This window comes from Danio aesculapii, chromosome 10 (genome assembly GCF_903798145.1).
Source record: "Danio aesculapii chromosome 10, fDanAes4.1, whole genome shotgun sequence".
NCBI lineage: Eukaryota > Metazoa > Chordata > Actinopteri > Cypriniformes > Danionidae > Danio > Danio aesculapii.
Genome location: NC_079444.1, coordinates 37,926,543 through 37,944,763, shown reverse-complemented (window position 1 = coordinate 37,944,763; position 18,221 = coordinate 37,926,543). Strand labels below are relative to the sequence as shown.

At 35.1% G+C, this 18,221-nt stretch overlaps 1 protein-coding gene across 2 annotated transcripts in view; it reads left to right on the top strand.

Annotated features, from left to right (window-relative positions):
• Positions 1 to 18,221, top strand: part of usp25 (ubiquitin specific peptidase 25) — a 67,378-nt gene that overhangs the window by 27,611 nt on the left and 21,546 nt on the right. Inside the window, exons 10-18 of one of the 2 annotated variants that reach the window (XM_056466344.1) lie at positions 374 to 525; positions 3,821 to 3,948; positions 5,732 to 5,827; positions 8,192 to 8,356; positions 12,107 to 12,339; positions 12,429 to 12,499; positions 12,583 to 12,811; positions 15,811 to 16,053; positions 18,008 to 18,147. In XM_056466344.1, the coding sequence (XP_056322319.1) occupies positions 374 to 525; positions 3,821 to 3,948; positions 5,732 to 5,827; positions 8,192 to 8,356; positions 12,107 to 12,339; positions 12,429 to 12,499; positions 12,583 to 12,811; positions 15,811 to 16,053; positions 18,008 to 18,147 (1,457 nt within the window). Of the gene's footprint in view, positions 1 to 373; positions 526 to 3,820; positions 3,949 to 5,731; positions 5,828 to 8,191; positions 8,357 to 12,106; positions 12,340 to 12,428; positions 12,500 to 12,582; positions 12,812 to 15,810; positions 16,054 to 18,004; positions 18,148 to 18,221 lie in introns of both variants that reach the window. The other variant, XM_056466343.1, reaches the window with a different exon arrangement.

The following is an 18,221-nucleotide window of genomic DNA, read 5'->3' as shown; positions in this document are numbered from 1 at the left end:
TGCAAAAATCTGCAGATTTTTAAAAAAAAAATTTCGCAGAAATAGCAAAAATTGCCCACAGATTCTGTTTGGCCCCACTTATAACACTTGTTTTAGATTGCTGCTGAAATAGCAACGCATTCTATCGTGCTAATACGTTACATTTATTTAGTTATCAAAGCGTTTATGTTTCCGATCGAAACCTTGGAGGATTTACATGTTTGTGTGTGTTTTCTTTTTTGCGTGACACACTTTCACAGCATTGTATCCATATGGTGTCCACTAAATAAAGGGATTACATGGATAAGAGAAGATTAACATAAACCAAGCACATTATAGATTTTATTTAAAGACAGTGATGAGATTTTGTATGTGTGTGTGTGTGTTTTCATAGGAAAGAAATTTGAGAACACCGAGATGTTTGGCCAGTATCCTCTCCAGGTGAACGGCTTCAAAGATCTACACGAGTGTTTAGAGGCCGCCATGATAGAGGGAGAAATCGAGTCTTTGCATTCTGCAGAAAACTCCGCCAAATCAGGCCAAGAGGTTCGTTCTCTCTCCTTTCCATCCCATTCCACCATTTATAGCCTGAAAACACCCAAAACCGTTCCCATATTCCATCCAGGGACAGTCTTTGAGGTGAAAGAAAAAAAACTAAGACATGCGACCTCTGACCGAGATGTTACATAATGGCTTTTCAGTCGTCAGTTGCACCCTGGGCAGATCCCATTGCAGCTGCTTTCTGCTAATTACTTCAGCTCAGTGCAAATAAAGAAGGAGATCCTCTGGAGGATGGTATTCTGGGATGTTCATGAAAGTCTCTCTCTGTCAGGACTCAGAGTGTGGTCGGGTCACCAGTGCTCATTACAGCTGTCAGCACAGAGGGCAGAGCTTCTTATGGGGCAACGCTGGGGTTAAAAGATTGCTAAATATAGATTTTTGTTGTTGTTGAGTAAAAAAAGTTTCAAGACATATGCGATGGTGGAGCACAAAACTAGTCATACAGGCCTCTATGGGACACGTCCCCCTCACTTTTAGAGACAGACCATTTAGAAACAGGTGACTAATGTATGATCTCATACAGCTGTCCCCCCCACTTTGAAAATGTCCGCTACTTCCCTGAATGAAATGGTTGGTTCTTTTTTTTCAGTTATTCTCCTCAATTTTTATTGATTTTGAGTTAATTTGTTTATTTCGAACAGAAATATCATATATAAAAATTCTTTAACTATAAATATGTTTCAACATGGTCGAAATGGAGCAGGATGAAGCACAAACTTATTATTTTTGCCACCCCATTACCACACACGTCAATCGTCAATTACTTCAACTTATTTCTTCTTTTAATTATTTCTGCAAATGAGCATTACATGAGACATATTTTATTGTTCTGACATCTTTGAAATATTATATGTTTGATTCCATATGTATATTTACATTTAATAACATAGAACCCAAAAATACATAGTACAGCAAACAGCCATTTCATCATACCTTTCTCGTTTTATTCTTTTTCGATCACCTCTGTTCATCATCATGTTCCTGTAATAATATATTTTGATACTTTTAAAAATATTTATATATATATTTTTATAATATATTTACAAACTTTTTAAATTGATTAATATCCTGACATTGTTTGAGAATCTGTTCTAGACTCTTCCATAATTTCACACACATATACAGACATACACACATTTTTTTAAAGTCGTCTTTGTTTTCAACCTCCTAAAATTTTCTTCTTCTCTCAGATTATATCGCCCTCGTCTTTCTTCAAAAGCTTTCTTTTACATTTCAGAGGTAATTTATTCCTAGCTTTAAAAATAAATTGTGCTGTTTTAAATTTAACCAAATCATTGAACTTAAATATCTTCAATTTAAAGGATTTGTATGCTCCAAATACCCCACATCAGTCTAATTACTTTTCTCTGTGTTGTACAAAAGGATCGTAAGTTAGATTTATATGTATTCTCCTAAAATTTTAACACCATAACTGATATATGGCAATATAATGTTTTGTATAATACATGCATTGATTTATTGTCCAAGATAAATCTTGCTTTACACACTATTGCTACATTTTTTTTTTACTAATTTTTATATCACATTAATTATTTGCGGTTTAAAAAAAGGAATCTGTTAAAACCTATTAAAAACCGACTAAAAACATTAAAAACTGTAACCTGTAGGTAAATAACAAACTGGCCAGCTCATTTCCTCAGTCAGAATTTGTACATTTGAATAATTAAATATTTTATTTGTCTTAAATTCATCTTCTATCGCTTATTTTCAGAATTTATGATGCCATACTATCAAAATGGGACAAATGAGCTCATATGGGGGCCAAATTCTGGATTTTCGGTCTTTCGAATTACCCAAACCCCCATTAACAGGCCTGTCACTTTTTAAAAAAATACAGTTTATGCATCACCTGAAAGCTGAATAACGTTTTCTTTGATTTCAGATATTTAAATTGTCAAATATATTTAAAGCATAAAAAAAATACAATTACTAAGAAAAATGTTACGGTTGTCCAAATGCACATTACTAATCAAAAAATTGAGTTTTGACATATTTACTGTAGAAAATGAATAAAATATCTTCATAGAACATGATGTTTACTTGAAAGGGGACCAATTATTATTTAAACAAAGTTGTGTGGCAAAAAATGCAATATTTTTTTATAATCACACTTCATAAAACAGTCTGCAAAAACACTCTGATTGACATTCTCCTTTTGTGCATGTCATCAGAGGTAGAAACCCCCGCCCATTAGTGATGATCTCTCCCTCATTAGCATAGACAGCCTTGAGCGAGAAGTTGCTATCCGCTATTAGAGTTTGCACCATACCTGCCAAAGATAATGTCATTAACTTTGAGGCATTGTAAATGATGACTTTTATGATGCATAAATGAACACTGTAGTCTCCATAGACAGCCTTCTTCTGGGCCAATTCTTTTGACGTTTTCAGGTTTTCACAGAGATAACTTTAGTCCTGTTTTTGAAAATGCCACTATGCTGACACATAGGCATTTATAGCTCCTCCTTCTTTTAAAAAGCAACAGTCACCAAAACGGCATAGTTTAGATCAAAGCTTAAAAGGGCCAGTTTCAAAGAGTTATAAACAAATATTTGTGGGTATTTTGAGCTGAAACTTCATAAATACAATCTTGGGATATCTGAGAATTATTTTACATCCTGAAAAAAGGGCATAATATGTCCCATTTAAAATTCTAATGGTTAATGAAAGTCAATAAGTTTGACACATGCAATGATTTTTTTTTGGGGGGGCTATTGCCAAAAATATACTCGAGAGCCTGGTTTTATGGTCCAGGGTCACAGAAAGACAAAACTAGATTCAGAAAGAGTGGAGGAGATGGTGAAACAATCAATGTAAACACCTAAACATATTCTGCAATGTTTGCATATTCTATAATATAATGCAATTACATTAGGCTTCTTTAGAAATGCCACAAGAAGCGATCTTGCAAATAGTAGTATAAAATGGCCTTTTTCTGTCATCAGTTTTCTCTTCTTTCTTTTTTTTTGATCAAATTTATTAAAGTGATTGTTAAAATGGCCAAGACCAAACTTTCAAAACCTGTTTGAGTTTCTTTCTTCTGTTGAACATGAAAGTTTGTTAATATATATAACTAATATATATTAGTTGTTCAAGCATTTGCAACAATCAAAATTAGATTATTTTTCAATGAAATCTTGATTCAGATAAAAAAAACACAGTCACATTTATATCAAGTCTTTTGCAAAATGTTTGAATAAGGTGAGAAAACAAAAAGTTTTATTGTTTGTTAATGCTTATTATTCCTGTTTTTTTTCCAGCACTGGTTCACAGAGCTTCCACCAGTTTTGACCTTTGAACTGTCCAGGTTTGAGTTTAATCAAGCCTTAGGGCGACCTGAGAAGATTCACAATAAGCTTGAGTTTCCTTCTATGCTGTACATGGACAGGTTAGTCTAATTGCTACTATATTATTTCATAATTTCTGTACTTTGAAGATCTTTTAGATTTAGTAAAACTGTTATATGTTGCCTGTGATAAAATAATGAACCTATTAATCTTCTTTTTACTAATTAAAATTCAAAACAACATTTGAGGTCATATCATTGTATTGCCAATATTAACCAATACCAATTTTTGCATGATAATGTGTGGTTTTTCCCATTTTGCAGTTGTGGTCATTTTATAAATATCTTCATTTTATGAAACCTCTTTTTTGTTACGTAATACCTCATCAAATAATAAGAATTATAGCATGAAAATTGAGTAAATTTAGAAAATATAATATGAAAATTTGTCAAATCATCAGAACAAAACTCTGCTTAACAATTTGGTCGAATACACTATTCTTTTAGAATAATCGATCATTGTAGTGTCTATGTTGTCCTTAAATGATTTAATCATGATTTTGGTAACACTTTATTTTGATGGTTCATTTGAGACCATGTGCTTAATATCTGTTGATATGCTCCGTCAACAGACATTTAACTGACTATAAGAAACTTTGCCAGTACATGCCAACTTACACTAACCCCAACCTAACAGTCTACTTATAATCTAATGAGAATTAGTTGGCATGGAGATGCAATGTAATTTAAATTCACCAAACGGACCATCAGAATAAAGTGAGACTATGATTTTAATTCTCTTTCTTGTATTTTTTAAAATGTACTTTGATTAGGGCTGGGCAAAGATCAATCACAATTATTGGCATCCAATAAAGTTTTATTTTATTTTATAGTGCTCCATGTATACTGTATTATGTATATAAATACACACATTCATGCATATATATTTGACAAAATGTTTATTCATATATAGATATAAAATATATATGTATACAATACAAATGATATATAAATTTAAATATCTATGTGACAGTTTTGTTTTTATGTATGTGTTTGTATCGCACACAATGAGTATATAAAATACACACACACACTCACCGGCCACTTTATTGGGTACACCTGTCCAACTGCTCGTTAACGCACATTTTTAATCAGCCAATCACATGGCAACAACTCGATACATTTAAGCATGTAGACATGGTCAAGACACTCTGCTGCAGTTCAAACAGAGAATCAGAATGGGGAAGAAAGGTGATTTAAGTGACTGTGAACGTGGCATGATTGTTGATGCCAGACGGGCTTTTCTGAGTATTTCAGAAACTGCTGATCCACCTGGATTTTCACGCACAACCATCTCTAGGGCTTACAGAGAACGGTCCGAAAAGAGAAAATATCCAGTGAGCGGCAGTTCTGTGGGCGCAAATGCCTTGTTGATGCCAGAGGTCAGAGGAGAATGGCCAGACTGGTTCAAGCTGATAGAAAGGCAACAGTAACTCAAATAACCACTCGTTACTACTGAGATATGCAGAAGAGCATCTCTGAACGCACAACATGTGCAACCTTAAGGCAGATGGGCTACAGCAGCAGAAGACCGGGTGAAACTCCTGTCAGTTAAGAACAGAAAACAAGCATCAATTCGCACAGGCTCACCACAATTGGACAACAGAAGATTGGAAAACGTTGGGATGGTAGGGTCAGAATTTTGCGTCGACAACATGAAAGCATGGATTGGATGTGATTTATCTTTGCTCAGCACATGAAATTGTGACAGCAAGGTTTTAATGAAGCTGTTTTAAATGCTACCTTGAATATTTAGAATTCTGTACATGCAACAGAAAATACTTCCAGTTTTCAGAGAAGCCGCGTGTTGCTTGATTGATTTTAGGTACATGGACAGGAACCGGGAGATCACACGGATAAAGCGAGAGGAGATCAGAAGACTAAAGGAGCACCTGACCGTCCTCCAGCAGCGACTCGAGAGGTTTGTTCACTCCATTTAACCTCCGCTCAGATCTAGCCATAACCTGCTGTTAACGTGCATAGCAGGAAAACCCCAGCTTTCAGCATGAAAGAAGCTTTTAGGTTGCTGATGGAAAGATGAAAATGACACGCTGAGCTGTAATTTGGCTGAAGAATTAGAGGATTGTTTCATATTTTTGCTGTTAATCTCTTTCTTGCGTAAATTTTGAGAGTAACTTCTGATAAACTTCAGTGAATCAGTGAAGTGTTTTTAAAAACGTACAAGGAAGGTAAAAGGAAGCTTAACAAAAATATTTTCTTTGAACATACCATGAATAACCCCAAAAACTCTCAAGTTTATTACTGACATGTTGAATATTATAGTACTGTAGAGGGGATACTTATGGCCCGTTTCCACTGAGTAGTACAATACGGGTCGCTAGGGTCACCTTTTTTCAGGCTTGCGTTTCCACTGCTAAAAGGGTACCAATGGTACTCTTTTGGTGGGCGTGGTGTACGACAAAGTCTCAGACAACGTCATATTTATTGGAGGAAATGTCAAAGTAAACTAATAGCGTTCAGCTCTTGGTCCGCCTTATGGTACCCTTTTTGTCATTCAAAGGGTACCCAAAAAGTGGTACGGTACGGTTCGATTTTAGGTACCCTTTGACAGTGGTAATAAAAGTGTACTGTACCGTACCATACCACTGAAGGATCAAAAAAATATAGTAAAGCTTGGCCTGTAATACTAATGTTGTTAAATTAAGTGCTATTTTCATGATGGATACAAATAAAATGCAAAGCCAAACATACCTCTCTTAGTATGTAAATAGATTATTATAGCCTTATTACAACACATAAATTTGGTAACAGTGCCACCTAGTGGCCATGAGTTATAAACCATTCATTAACCATCAATAATGAAGCTTAAATTTGCTAATAATTACAAATGTTTATTGTGGTAACAGTGATCTAATTTTTTTCCTTGGTTCATGCCAAGAACCTTTATACCAAATATGCCGTAATTGTACAAACTTCCTGTTTGCCATATTGATTGAGTTCAAAACTAATTTTTTTGTAAACTCCTCCTAGACCGCTTTCCCAAATATCACCATATTTGACTTGGATCATCTTCAGACCATGATGACCAAATATTATGGAATTTGTGTCAATAGGCAAAACAGTTTTTGTTTACGGCGCAGACAAATGTGCTGGTCTAATGCTCATTCTGCCTCTGGACCGCTTGGTTCCTTAATTGCTGCTTGCAGCTATTTGTATTTATGTGACTTGTTTCTGTTCTTTTGAATGCACACACAAGACTTACTCATGGACATTTACTTAAAAAAACAAGATGTTCCTAGCTTTGAAGCTTATTGGGAATTTATTTTATTATATTTCAAAAATCTGAAAGAATTATCTAGCTGTTAAATAATCTAGATATCTCTTTGTATCCCGTCCATGTCTTTAATGTATTGAAGTTTGTCTTGCAGAATATTTAACATTTAAATGATTATATTTATCATCATCACTGTTATGTTACAGCATGCATGATTCTCGACTATGTAATTATCATATTTGGCCTTAAATATTTTGATAAGCTGCCTTGGGATGTTCAGGTCTTGGGGGTGGGGTTGTTATAACAAAAAAAAAGGAGGAGGAAACTATATGGTTTATTGTTTTATTCTATGTAGATTTCATTTTCCTTCAATAAAAAAGCGAGAAGTTCCTCCAAAATGTCAATATTGCAATAGCAAACAAAATGCCAAACATACATTTTTCGAACACCTTATTTTATATCCGGGCAGAAGTATTTTTAAATGTGAGTCCTTCAAAAACATTAGAATTTTTATCAAAAGTAAGTCTTAACCCTTGTGTATTGTTCAAATGTACTACCCTTTCGTTTTGTTAGTAAATTTGTAAATCGTTTGTAAATTTGGCCTGAGTTTTTATTGAGTTTTTGAACATTTTCAAAGCATTTTCCTAAAATAAAGTTTGTCAGCATAAAATCATTCTGTTTGCTGAAACACAGAGAAAGCTTTGGCCAAATTAAGCCTTAAAATCACCCCAGACTGGGTGAAAACATCCCCAACAGCGCACAAGGGTTAAAAAATACAGTTTTTATGTATTCTTTTTTGCTGTTTATGTCTTTTTCAATGTTATAAACTTTTTTATTGTATAAAAGTGATATTTATAAAATGTTTGTAAATTGTTTTTTTGTTTGCATGACATAAAAAAGCTGATAAACTCAGACTCTCCCTTTTGAATGGAAGTTTCTCAAACTAGAAGTGTGACACATCATTTAAAATGCAGTATTTAAATGTGAAAAATAGTGTGTTTGCCTAATAATTATCTGATTTAGCCTAATTTACTAGTCTCTGTGTGGCAGGTATCTGAGTTATGGGTCAGGGCCCAAGCGCTTTCCTCTGGCCGATGTTCTCCAATATGCAATGGAGTTTGCGTCCAGTAAACCAGTGTGCACGTCTCCAGTGGAGGACATTGATACAACAGCACCACCTGGTGGCACGACTGCGCAGCTGCCACCGCCACCAAGGCAAGTTTTTCCACCAATCGCATAAAACAGGGCCTACACTCTACAGCTTATACTCTATGGCTTTTTAAACGTATACTCTACAGGCTTTTTCTATTTCCGCATAAATTTTACCCTAAGTTTACCCTACACGTATATAATGGAGGAAATGAAAACAAAATGGTGTCATTGTGTAGAAAACCCTTTTAACTACAAAATTGGATTGTAACTTTTCAATCACATTTAAATAACATTATATTATACATTAATTATACATTAATTTAAAACATTAATTATACATTAATTTAAATAACATTATATGCATTTGAAATATTATAACACGATTTTTTAAGATCTAATACTTGTATTTGCTCTAGCACCCCACAACCTTTATTATTTGATTGCACTAGGTGCTAAAATGTACCAGAGAAGATGTTGTTTTTTTATTGCCCTCATGGGCCTATATTGCATAAAATGCACACAGTTTTCATGCTTTGGGGAAAAATTACCCTCCCAAAAATATAAAGAAATTGAATAACTGCTCTGAGGAAATAAACCCAAAAGAGACATGAACAAACAATCTCTAACAAATAAAATTCAGGGAATGTAATTATGTAATTTTTAAATGTAATTATTGAGGTGTCAGTGTTTCCCACTGGTTTGAGATGGTAGCCGGATTGAAACACACCTTTTACCCATGGCACATGGTTACCTACATGAGACAAAATAGTGATTTTTTTTTTTATTACAATATTATTTGATATATTTGATATACACTTATTTAATATACAATATTTAATATAAAATTATTTAATATACACTGTTTCGCTTATTTTTTTCTCTTTCTTTTTCAAAGTTCTTTAAAAAAATAAGGAAAAAAGACAAATAAGAAAAAGGAAACCACTGTTTATTTTACTTTTATTTTATTCAGGAGCCATGTGCACCCACTGACAGCAAAAATCCGCTGCTGACATTTTGTACAGTATTGCCAAAGCATGTTAGATATGTATAAAATATGTAACAAATCAACATCATCAAATAAAAAAATATATACAGCAAATGAGAAATAAATGACAAAGGAATAAAAACAACTATGGAATAAAAATCTCTAAAAATATATAATAATTACAAGAATAAACAATGTAGATTACTTAAATAAAGAAAATGAGTTAATTAACCATTTCTAACGGTGAACATATTTTGCTGCCAGTTTAGATGTAATTTTGTCCTCTTGAGCAAATAGAAAATTTTATCTGATTTGTTTAGATCAAAGAATTAAGTATATAATGTTTCCCTCGCTTTTTCGGCTGTGCACATGCTGTCAGCTGTGAAGCGAAAGTAAATCAGGCTTTAAAATAAAAATGACAACGGCTTAGAAAACGAAACCAAAAGCCGAATCCCAGACATTTTCAGAGATTTAGAAACCCCAGATGGATGCATTTTTAAATCACGAAAAGGCACATCTCTGTGGGTCTCTGAAGAGCACATGAGATTGTCTGTGTGAGTGTTGACAGGTCTCACACACACAACGAGAAGTAGGAAACGTGTAGGGCGAGAGGAGATTTTTCATTAATAAATCAATCGTGGATGTTTACTTAGATTGGGCAGATACAATAATAGTGTAAAAGGATGATAATAATAATAATAAAAAAAACAAATGTCATCAAATATACTTGGGTGGCCATTAATATACCTGGGAACCAAATATACCTGTGTGGGAAGCACTGAGTGTTATGAAAAATGTAACGACAGCAAAAATTAATAATTAGCAAACCTCTTGATAACTGTTGACATTAATCTGTTATTAAACATTGCATTTTAAGCATATTTTATTACAAAATATTTAAACATTACTGTTTTAAAGTTTGAAATCTAAACTACTGATTTAGAATTGAAAACTTAAATCATTCATTCATTTTCCTTCGGCTTAGTCCCTTTATTCATCAGCGGTCACCACAGTGGAATGAACTGCCAACCTATCCAGCGTATGTTTTACACAGCGGATGTCCTTCCAGCTGCAACCCAGTACTGGGAAACACCCATACACCCTCATTCACACTCATACGCTACGGACAATTTAGTTTATTTAATTCACCTATAGCGCATGTGTTTGGACTGTGGGGGAAACCAGAGCACATGGAGGAAACCTACGCAAACACGGAGAGAACATGCAAACTCCACACAGAAATGCCAGCTGACCCAGCTGGGACTTGAACCAGCGACCTTGCTGTGAGGCGACAGTACTAATCACTGAGCCACCATGTCGCCCTACAACTTAAATCAATACTGTTAAATAACAGCCTGTATTTGTATACATTTTCAAATATTTTATTTCTGCAAGATCAAACATGATTTTTCAGCATCATTATAGATCCCCAATAGGTATGGATGGTAAAATGAAGCTTTCTGAACCAGTGAAGCGCTCTACTCCATTGTATTGGAAAAAGGTTAGTTACTCGAAGCTTTCTAAATCAGAGCTCGATGAGGACCTCTTCTGGTTAAAGTGTGGGAAAGCACAGTGTTGCAATGATGTCAAATGTTCACAACTGACCAACTCATTCATGTAGTAATACAACAAGAGTAATATAAACAAATTACTCAATTACTGTAGTTTTTACACATAAGGTATTATTATTATTATTATATTACACCACCGATGACTGTAGTAAAATCTGTGGTATTCAAAAGTATTTACATTAATCCAATTAGTCATTCACCCACCCACTCGTACCAAGCGGGGATCAAACCAGCGATTCCTGCATGGGAGGCGAATGCTCTAAGGAGGAGCCTATGTGAGTGAAGCTTTCGGGCTGCACTCACCAGCTGGTCTCTGTTAAACACTATACTATGATATGCAGTGATTTTCTTTAAAGACAGTTGTAAAAAATACGCTAATAAACTTTAGTATGGTTCAAAACCTTTTTACTATAAATACCATTGTATTTTAGTTGAATTACTGGTGTGTGGGACCGTTGAAGTGCTTTGAAACAGTAGAAATGTATGTAATCAACGCCTAATCTTTCACTTTAAACTTTACTAACCCATGGGGGTGTTTAAACCTTTGAATCAAAATTCGAAGCAGTCACGTGGGTATAGGTGAAAATTAAGCTTCGGACGTCACTGATCACGTGATGATGGCAAAACGAATCAAGCTCCGGCACACTGCTTCACTGCGAGATGTATCTTTTTTTGATACATGCTTCGAAGCCTCGGCGCACAATGGTACATCACTACCAATAGGGATGTTTCTGTGAAGAGATCCTGTATTTCACTTATATTTCTATTGTAAATAACTGCCGTCTTTCACTTCTGATCAGTGAAATGCATCCTTACTAGATAAAAGTAATAATGTCAAATGAATCTAAAACTATGTATAATCCTGATTGGATCATCTCTATGCTATATATTAAAATACTACTTTCAGCGACCATTAAGCCAGATTAGATGGCTAGCCAGTTAAGCAAGTTTCAATTTAGTTTGCACCAATTCTGGGTTTCAGGTACCATTAAGGTCGCTCAGCCTCCTTAATACCCTGGCAACAAAGAATAATTAAAGTCGAGCTACCTAAAACCCAAGATTGATGGAGACTAAACTGAAACGTAACCTCATGTTATTCAGCTTCATGATTAAAAACCACACGGATCAGCAATGAACATCAAAAATATTTGAACTCCTGTAGTTTAAAGGCTTTTTTAATCCTCATACCTGTCCCAGTTGTTAGTTTTCTTGATGTATTTTCTGAGATAATGAGGTGTTGTTCTGCTTGGCCTTCAGCGCAGGGGAACAGCCGGATGCGTGTGTCTCAGCCGAGGGCTCCGGCTCTGGTATGCAGGCTCCGCAACAGCAGCAGCAGCAGAGGGTTTCCATCCATAAACCGTTCACACAGTCTCGAGTGCCACCGGATCTGCCCATGCATCCCGCTCCTCGGCACATCACCGAGGAGGAGCTGCGGGTGCTGGAGAGCTGCCTGCACCGCTGGAGGAGCGAGGTGGAGAACGACACCAGAGGTACACATACATTCATACACAGCTGTTCTGTTTCCTGTTGCTTTGTTTTTTTGTATATTTGACTCATTTGCGTCCGTTGTGTGTTTTAGATCTGCAGGCCAGCATATCCAGAATCCACAGAACCATCGAGCTCATGTATTCTGACAAGTCTATGATGCAGGTGAGCAGATTTGGCTGATCTCTGGTAGTTTTTATTTTAATCCTCAAAGAAAACACATCTTGTGCATGATGCTGATTTTTCAGGTGCCGTATCGACTACATGCTGTTCTGGTCCACGAGGGTCAGGCGAATGCCGGTCACTACTGGGCCTACATTTATGACCGTCACCACCAGCGCTGGATGAAATACAATGACATTGCAGTGACAAAGTCATCATGGGAAGAGCTGGTGCGGGACTCGTTTGGTGGATATCGTAACGCCAGCGCTTACTGCCTCATGTACATCGATGATAAAAAACCCTTCCTTATTCAAGGTAATCAACAATACCTCTGATCTATTCACTCATTTTGTCAAGTAGTTCAATCTAAAAACTTATTTGCCACATGATTTTCCATATGAATTTTTATTTACATGTTAAGTATAGTCTAATAATGATGAATGCATGTAAATAAAGCATTTTTAATAAATAATAATTGTATGTACAGTTGAAGTGAGAATTATTAGCCCCCTTTGAATTTATTTATTTTTTTATATTTCCAAAATTACGCTTAACAGAGCAGGGAAATTTTCACAGTATGTCTGATAATATTTTTTCTTCTGGAGAAAGTCCTATTTGCATTATTTCAGCTAGAATAAAAGCAGTTCTTAATTTTTTATGACCCATTTTAAGGTAAAAATTATTAGATCCTTTAAGCTATATATTTTTTTTTGATAGTCTACAGAACAAACCATTGTTATACAATAACTTGCCTATTTACCCTAACCTGCCTTGTTAACCTAATTAACCTAGTTAAGCCTTTAAATGTCACTCTAAGCAGTGAAATATTATTTAGGGCGACGCAGTGGCGCAGTAGGTAGTGCTGTCGCCTCACAGCAAGAAGGGCGCTGGTTCGAGCCTCGGCTGGGTCAGTTGGCATTTCTGTGTGGAGTTTGCATGTTCTCCCTGCTTTTGTGTGGGTTTCCTCCGGGTGCTCCGGTTTCCCCCACAGTCCAAAGACTTGTGGTACAGGTGAATTGGGAAGGCTAAATTGTACTGGGGGAAAAAATAAACAGGGGCTAATAATTCAGGGGGGCTAATAATTCTGACTTCAACTGTATTTAATGTTTAGATTTAAAAATAATAATTCTCAAATTAATTCAGCAATGAAGTATACATTAAGTAAATAAATTTATTAAAATATATCTATTTAATACTGTTACTTAAATATAAAAAATTCATAGCATTTAACAGGTTTTTGTAAAAGAGATAAAGTAAACTAAAATGAATGAATGAAAATATTTAAATCTATATTATGTTTTACAATTTGTTCAATGAATTAAATTTGATGTCATTTTATTTTCATTGCTTGGCAGTGCTTGCATGTTTGAATGACTATTGTAATAAACAGTGTTAATGAACGAGATTGACAAATGGATGAAGAAAAGCATTTGACTAGGCTTGTCACAATTATCAGTATATTGACTTACCGCACAACCCATCCACATGATCGCAATCGTTTTTTATGCAATATTTATAGCATCAACAAAAATAATTCTAGCAACATTTTAGCTGATTGTGCAACATCTCTATCTCTATTGGAGGAGTTAGTGTGAGTATGGTTAAACACTAGTATTTACTATAAATTACTATAGTATATTTTTATGTGGGTTTCTGACAACTGAAAATAGATCTGGTAGCAGATATCACTGCCTCTGTTACTTTTTACCTTGCACTTTGTTGTTAACAATTATAATTATTTATTCAGTATATGTGTGTTTCACATTCTTATTCCAATGCCTAATTACTAAATTGTTAAAATGACTATAATTAAATGAATTATTCTTAAGAATAAAATAGTATGTGTTCTATGGAAGAGTGCACTTGCATTGTGATGATATTGTTTTGTTATTCTGTCATTATATAATGAATGGGATAAAATAGTTTTAAAATGACAATAATATCATTTATCGCAATATATTTTGATGCAGTATACCATACAACAAATTCAATATCATGTCAGGCCTACATTTGACAAATAAAGTCATGCAGTTTGATTATATTTTGCCCTGTTTAAAAAGAGCTATTCAATCAGTAAATTAATGTACAATTATGTTATGACTGACATTTTAAATGAATTAAATATTTATTGTAATTTATACATTTATTGATTTATTATTTGTCACCTTTCACTACATTTTGAAAACCTTTAATTTACATTTTCATTTGTAAGGAATACATTTCTTATTTTTACGTGGCACTCCTACATGGAAGTTCAACGTAGTCTGTTTATTTATTTTTTTAAATAACTAAATATTACAACTTTTTCCATAGAAAATGTGGCACCCTCCTGTTTATTGTGTTTTACAGGGAAAATAAATATTTGAATGTGGTTGAAAAGATTGATATTTAATCCAAATCAGAAAAAAACAAAATCAAGGAAAACACAAATAAAAAAAGAAAGGAGTGCCTGTCTGCAGTCCTGACCTGTCACCAAAAGAGAATCTGTGGCACATTTTGAAGCGCAAAATCTGACAATGAAGTCCTCGTACTGTTGCCCACCTTAAGACTTGTTTGCAGGAAGAATGTGACAAAATTACACCTGAAAAATTTTAGCACTTGGTGTCTTCAGTTCAGTCCCTAAATGTCTTTTTAAGTCTTGATCTTTTATGGAATGTCAACATTACAAAGTGGTAAATGCTTTACTGATACAACTTTTTTGAAATGTTTTGCAATAAGCAAAATTAGTTTTGATAACAAACAATAAAAATCAAGAGGAACACATTAAATAATGTTTGCTGTATTTTCTGCAATGAAATACAAGTCAAAGTAAATATAGAAATCATTCATTCATTTTTCTTTTCGGCTTAGTCTCTTTATTAATCTGGGGTCGCCACAGTGGAATGAACCGCCAACTTAATCAGCATATGTTTTACGGAACGAATGCATTTCCAGCTGCAACCCATCACTGGGAAACATCCACACACACTCGTTCACACACATACACTACGGACAATTTAGCTTACCCAATTCACCTGTACCTAATGTTTTTGGACTTGTGGGGGAAACCGGAGCACCCGGAGGAAACATGGGGAGAACATGCAAACTCCACACAGAAATGCTTTTTTACTACCTACTGCACCACCTTGCTGCCCAATAAATAAATCACTACTTTTTTTTATTTCCTTTATCCAAACTTTAGTTTTTTTTAATTAGTGGTTGTAGTTATGCGTTTCAACTAGGCTGTCATTATTATAACTGTTTAAAAGTAATAAAATGTTTTATTTAATGTGTAGACATGTGTAATTCTGACTCTGTGCTTTGATGGGTTTCAGAAGAGTTTGATAAAGAGACGGGGCAGATGCTCAGTGGTTTGGACAAGCTTCCTCCTGACCTGAAGGAGTTTGTGGAGGCAGATAACAAGCTCTTCGAGAGGGAAATTGAGGAGTGGGACGCTTTACAGGCCCGTAAACTCCAGCAGGAGAAGCTGGCTCTGGCCGCCGCTGCTGCTGCAGCCGCTGCTGCTAGTGTGGCCGTCCAGCCAATGAGCACTGAGCCCTGCTCTCCAGACAACACAGGTGAGCCAACTGTTCTTAATAGTCACGCTCAACTACATTATATGTGATTTTAACAGCAGTGTTTGTTTCTCACCTCATAGGGGTCTGTTAGCATCATTTTAATTGGAGAAAATTGGCATTTTTATCTGGCTTTTTTTGTACTATTTTTTTGTATCTTTCTATCCATCCATCCTATTATTGCATCCATCCATCTATTCTATTATTGTATCTATCCATCCATCCATCTATTCTATTATTGTATCTATCCATCCATCCATCCATCTATTCATCCACACATCCATCCATCCATCCATCCATCAATTCTATTATTGCATCCATCCATCCATCCATCAATTCTATTATTGCATCCATCCATCCATCCATCCATCAATTCTATTATTGCATCAGTCCATCCATCCTTCTATTCTAATATTGTATCTATCCATCCATCCATGCATCCATCCTATTATTGAATCCATCCACCCATCCATCTATCCATCCATTCATCCATGCTATTATTGTATCCATTCATCCATCCATCCTATTATTCCATCCATCCATCCATCCTATTATTGTATCTATCCATCCATCCATTCTATTATTCCATCCATCATCCATTCTATTATTCCATCCATCTATTCTATTATTCCATCCATTCTATTAGTGCATCCATCCATTCTATAATTCCATCCATCCATCCATCCATCCATCCATCCATCCATTCTATTATTGTATCCATCCATCCTATTATTGCATCCATCCATCCATCCATCCATCCATCCATCCATCCATCCATTCTATTATTGTATCCATCCATCCATCCTATTATTGCATCCATCCATTCTATAATTCCATTCATTCATCCATCCATCCATCCATCCATCCATCCATCCATCCATCCATCCATCCATTCTATTATTGCATCCATCCATCCATCCTAGTATTGCATCCATCCATCTATCTATCCATCCATCCATCCTATCATTGCATCCATCCATAAGCAGCAGTTTGGCCAATTCAAGACACAATCAATAATTCTGATTAATTATTTGCTGTCATATGTAATCTGCTCCCCATTATTTATTCAAATTAATACTCATATTATAAACCTACCAATTTTTGCTGATTTCGTAATTTAGGTACTTAATATTGATATATAGGTCAATATTCCACTGAATTAAGTTAAATCAATATCAAAGTGCAGAGGTTTTTGAAGTATTGACAAATATTATATCGTTAGCTAAGAGAATCAGTATTATATTGTATTGTGATGAGACGTTCAATTTAACATCCCTAGTAATAATCTTATAATCTCTTACCTTTGTACTATTTTTTTTAAAACTGTATAGAGAACTGATTGGTGTGGAAACAATTTTTGACCATTAAAAAAAAAAATTTACCTTTTATTTTTTTATTTTTTTTATTTTTTTTGAAAATAAGTCCAATTTTGTTAAGTAGTGCACAATATAACCACAGAAGAGTCAAGCTTTTTTTAAGTGAGATGCTAATGGTCTAATCCAGGGGTGGCCACACTCGGTCCTGGAGGGCCGGTGTCCTGGAGAGTTTAGCTCCAACCCTAATCAAGCAAACCTGAACCAGCTAATCAAGCTCTTACTAGATATACTAGAAACTTCCTGGCAGGTGTGTTGAAGCAAGTTGGAGCTAAACTCAGCAGGACACGGTCCCTCCAGGACCAAGTTTGGACACCACTGGTCTAATCCGATTTTTTGCTAAGCTAAACTAAAAGTGCTCTGTCAGATGCGGAGATTGGCTGAAGGGATTCAAAAATGGTAAAACTTTTTAAAAAATTTTACAACCCTAATGTTAAACAGTTAAGTTGTAAAATGGGCCTATAAAAACAAAGTGGAGAGTACCTTTAATAGGCGTTGTAAGACCCTTTAGTCACAACATGAAATTGAAACAACAACAACAGCTACAAAAACTCAATGAAACCAATTCTCTGCTTCATCAGTAGCTCCTCAGCATGACCCAGAGTACATGGAGCAGCAGTCGCCCAGCGGAGACTCCAAACACCTGCAGGAGGACACAGAGAGAGCCATCAGCAAAGCTGCAGCGGAGCACGATGAGAAGAGTCCCGAAGCCCTGCTCAATACAGTAAGACCTGCACAAACACTTCATCATTCAGGTGTTTCTAGACACCTTCATTCACGCTTTAAATGGAGTGTTTA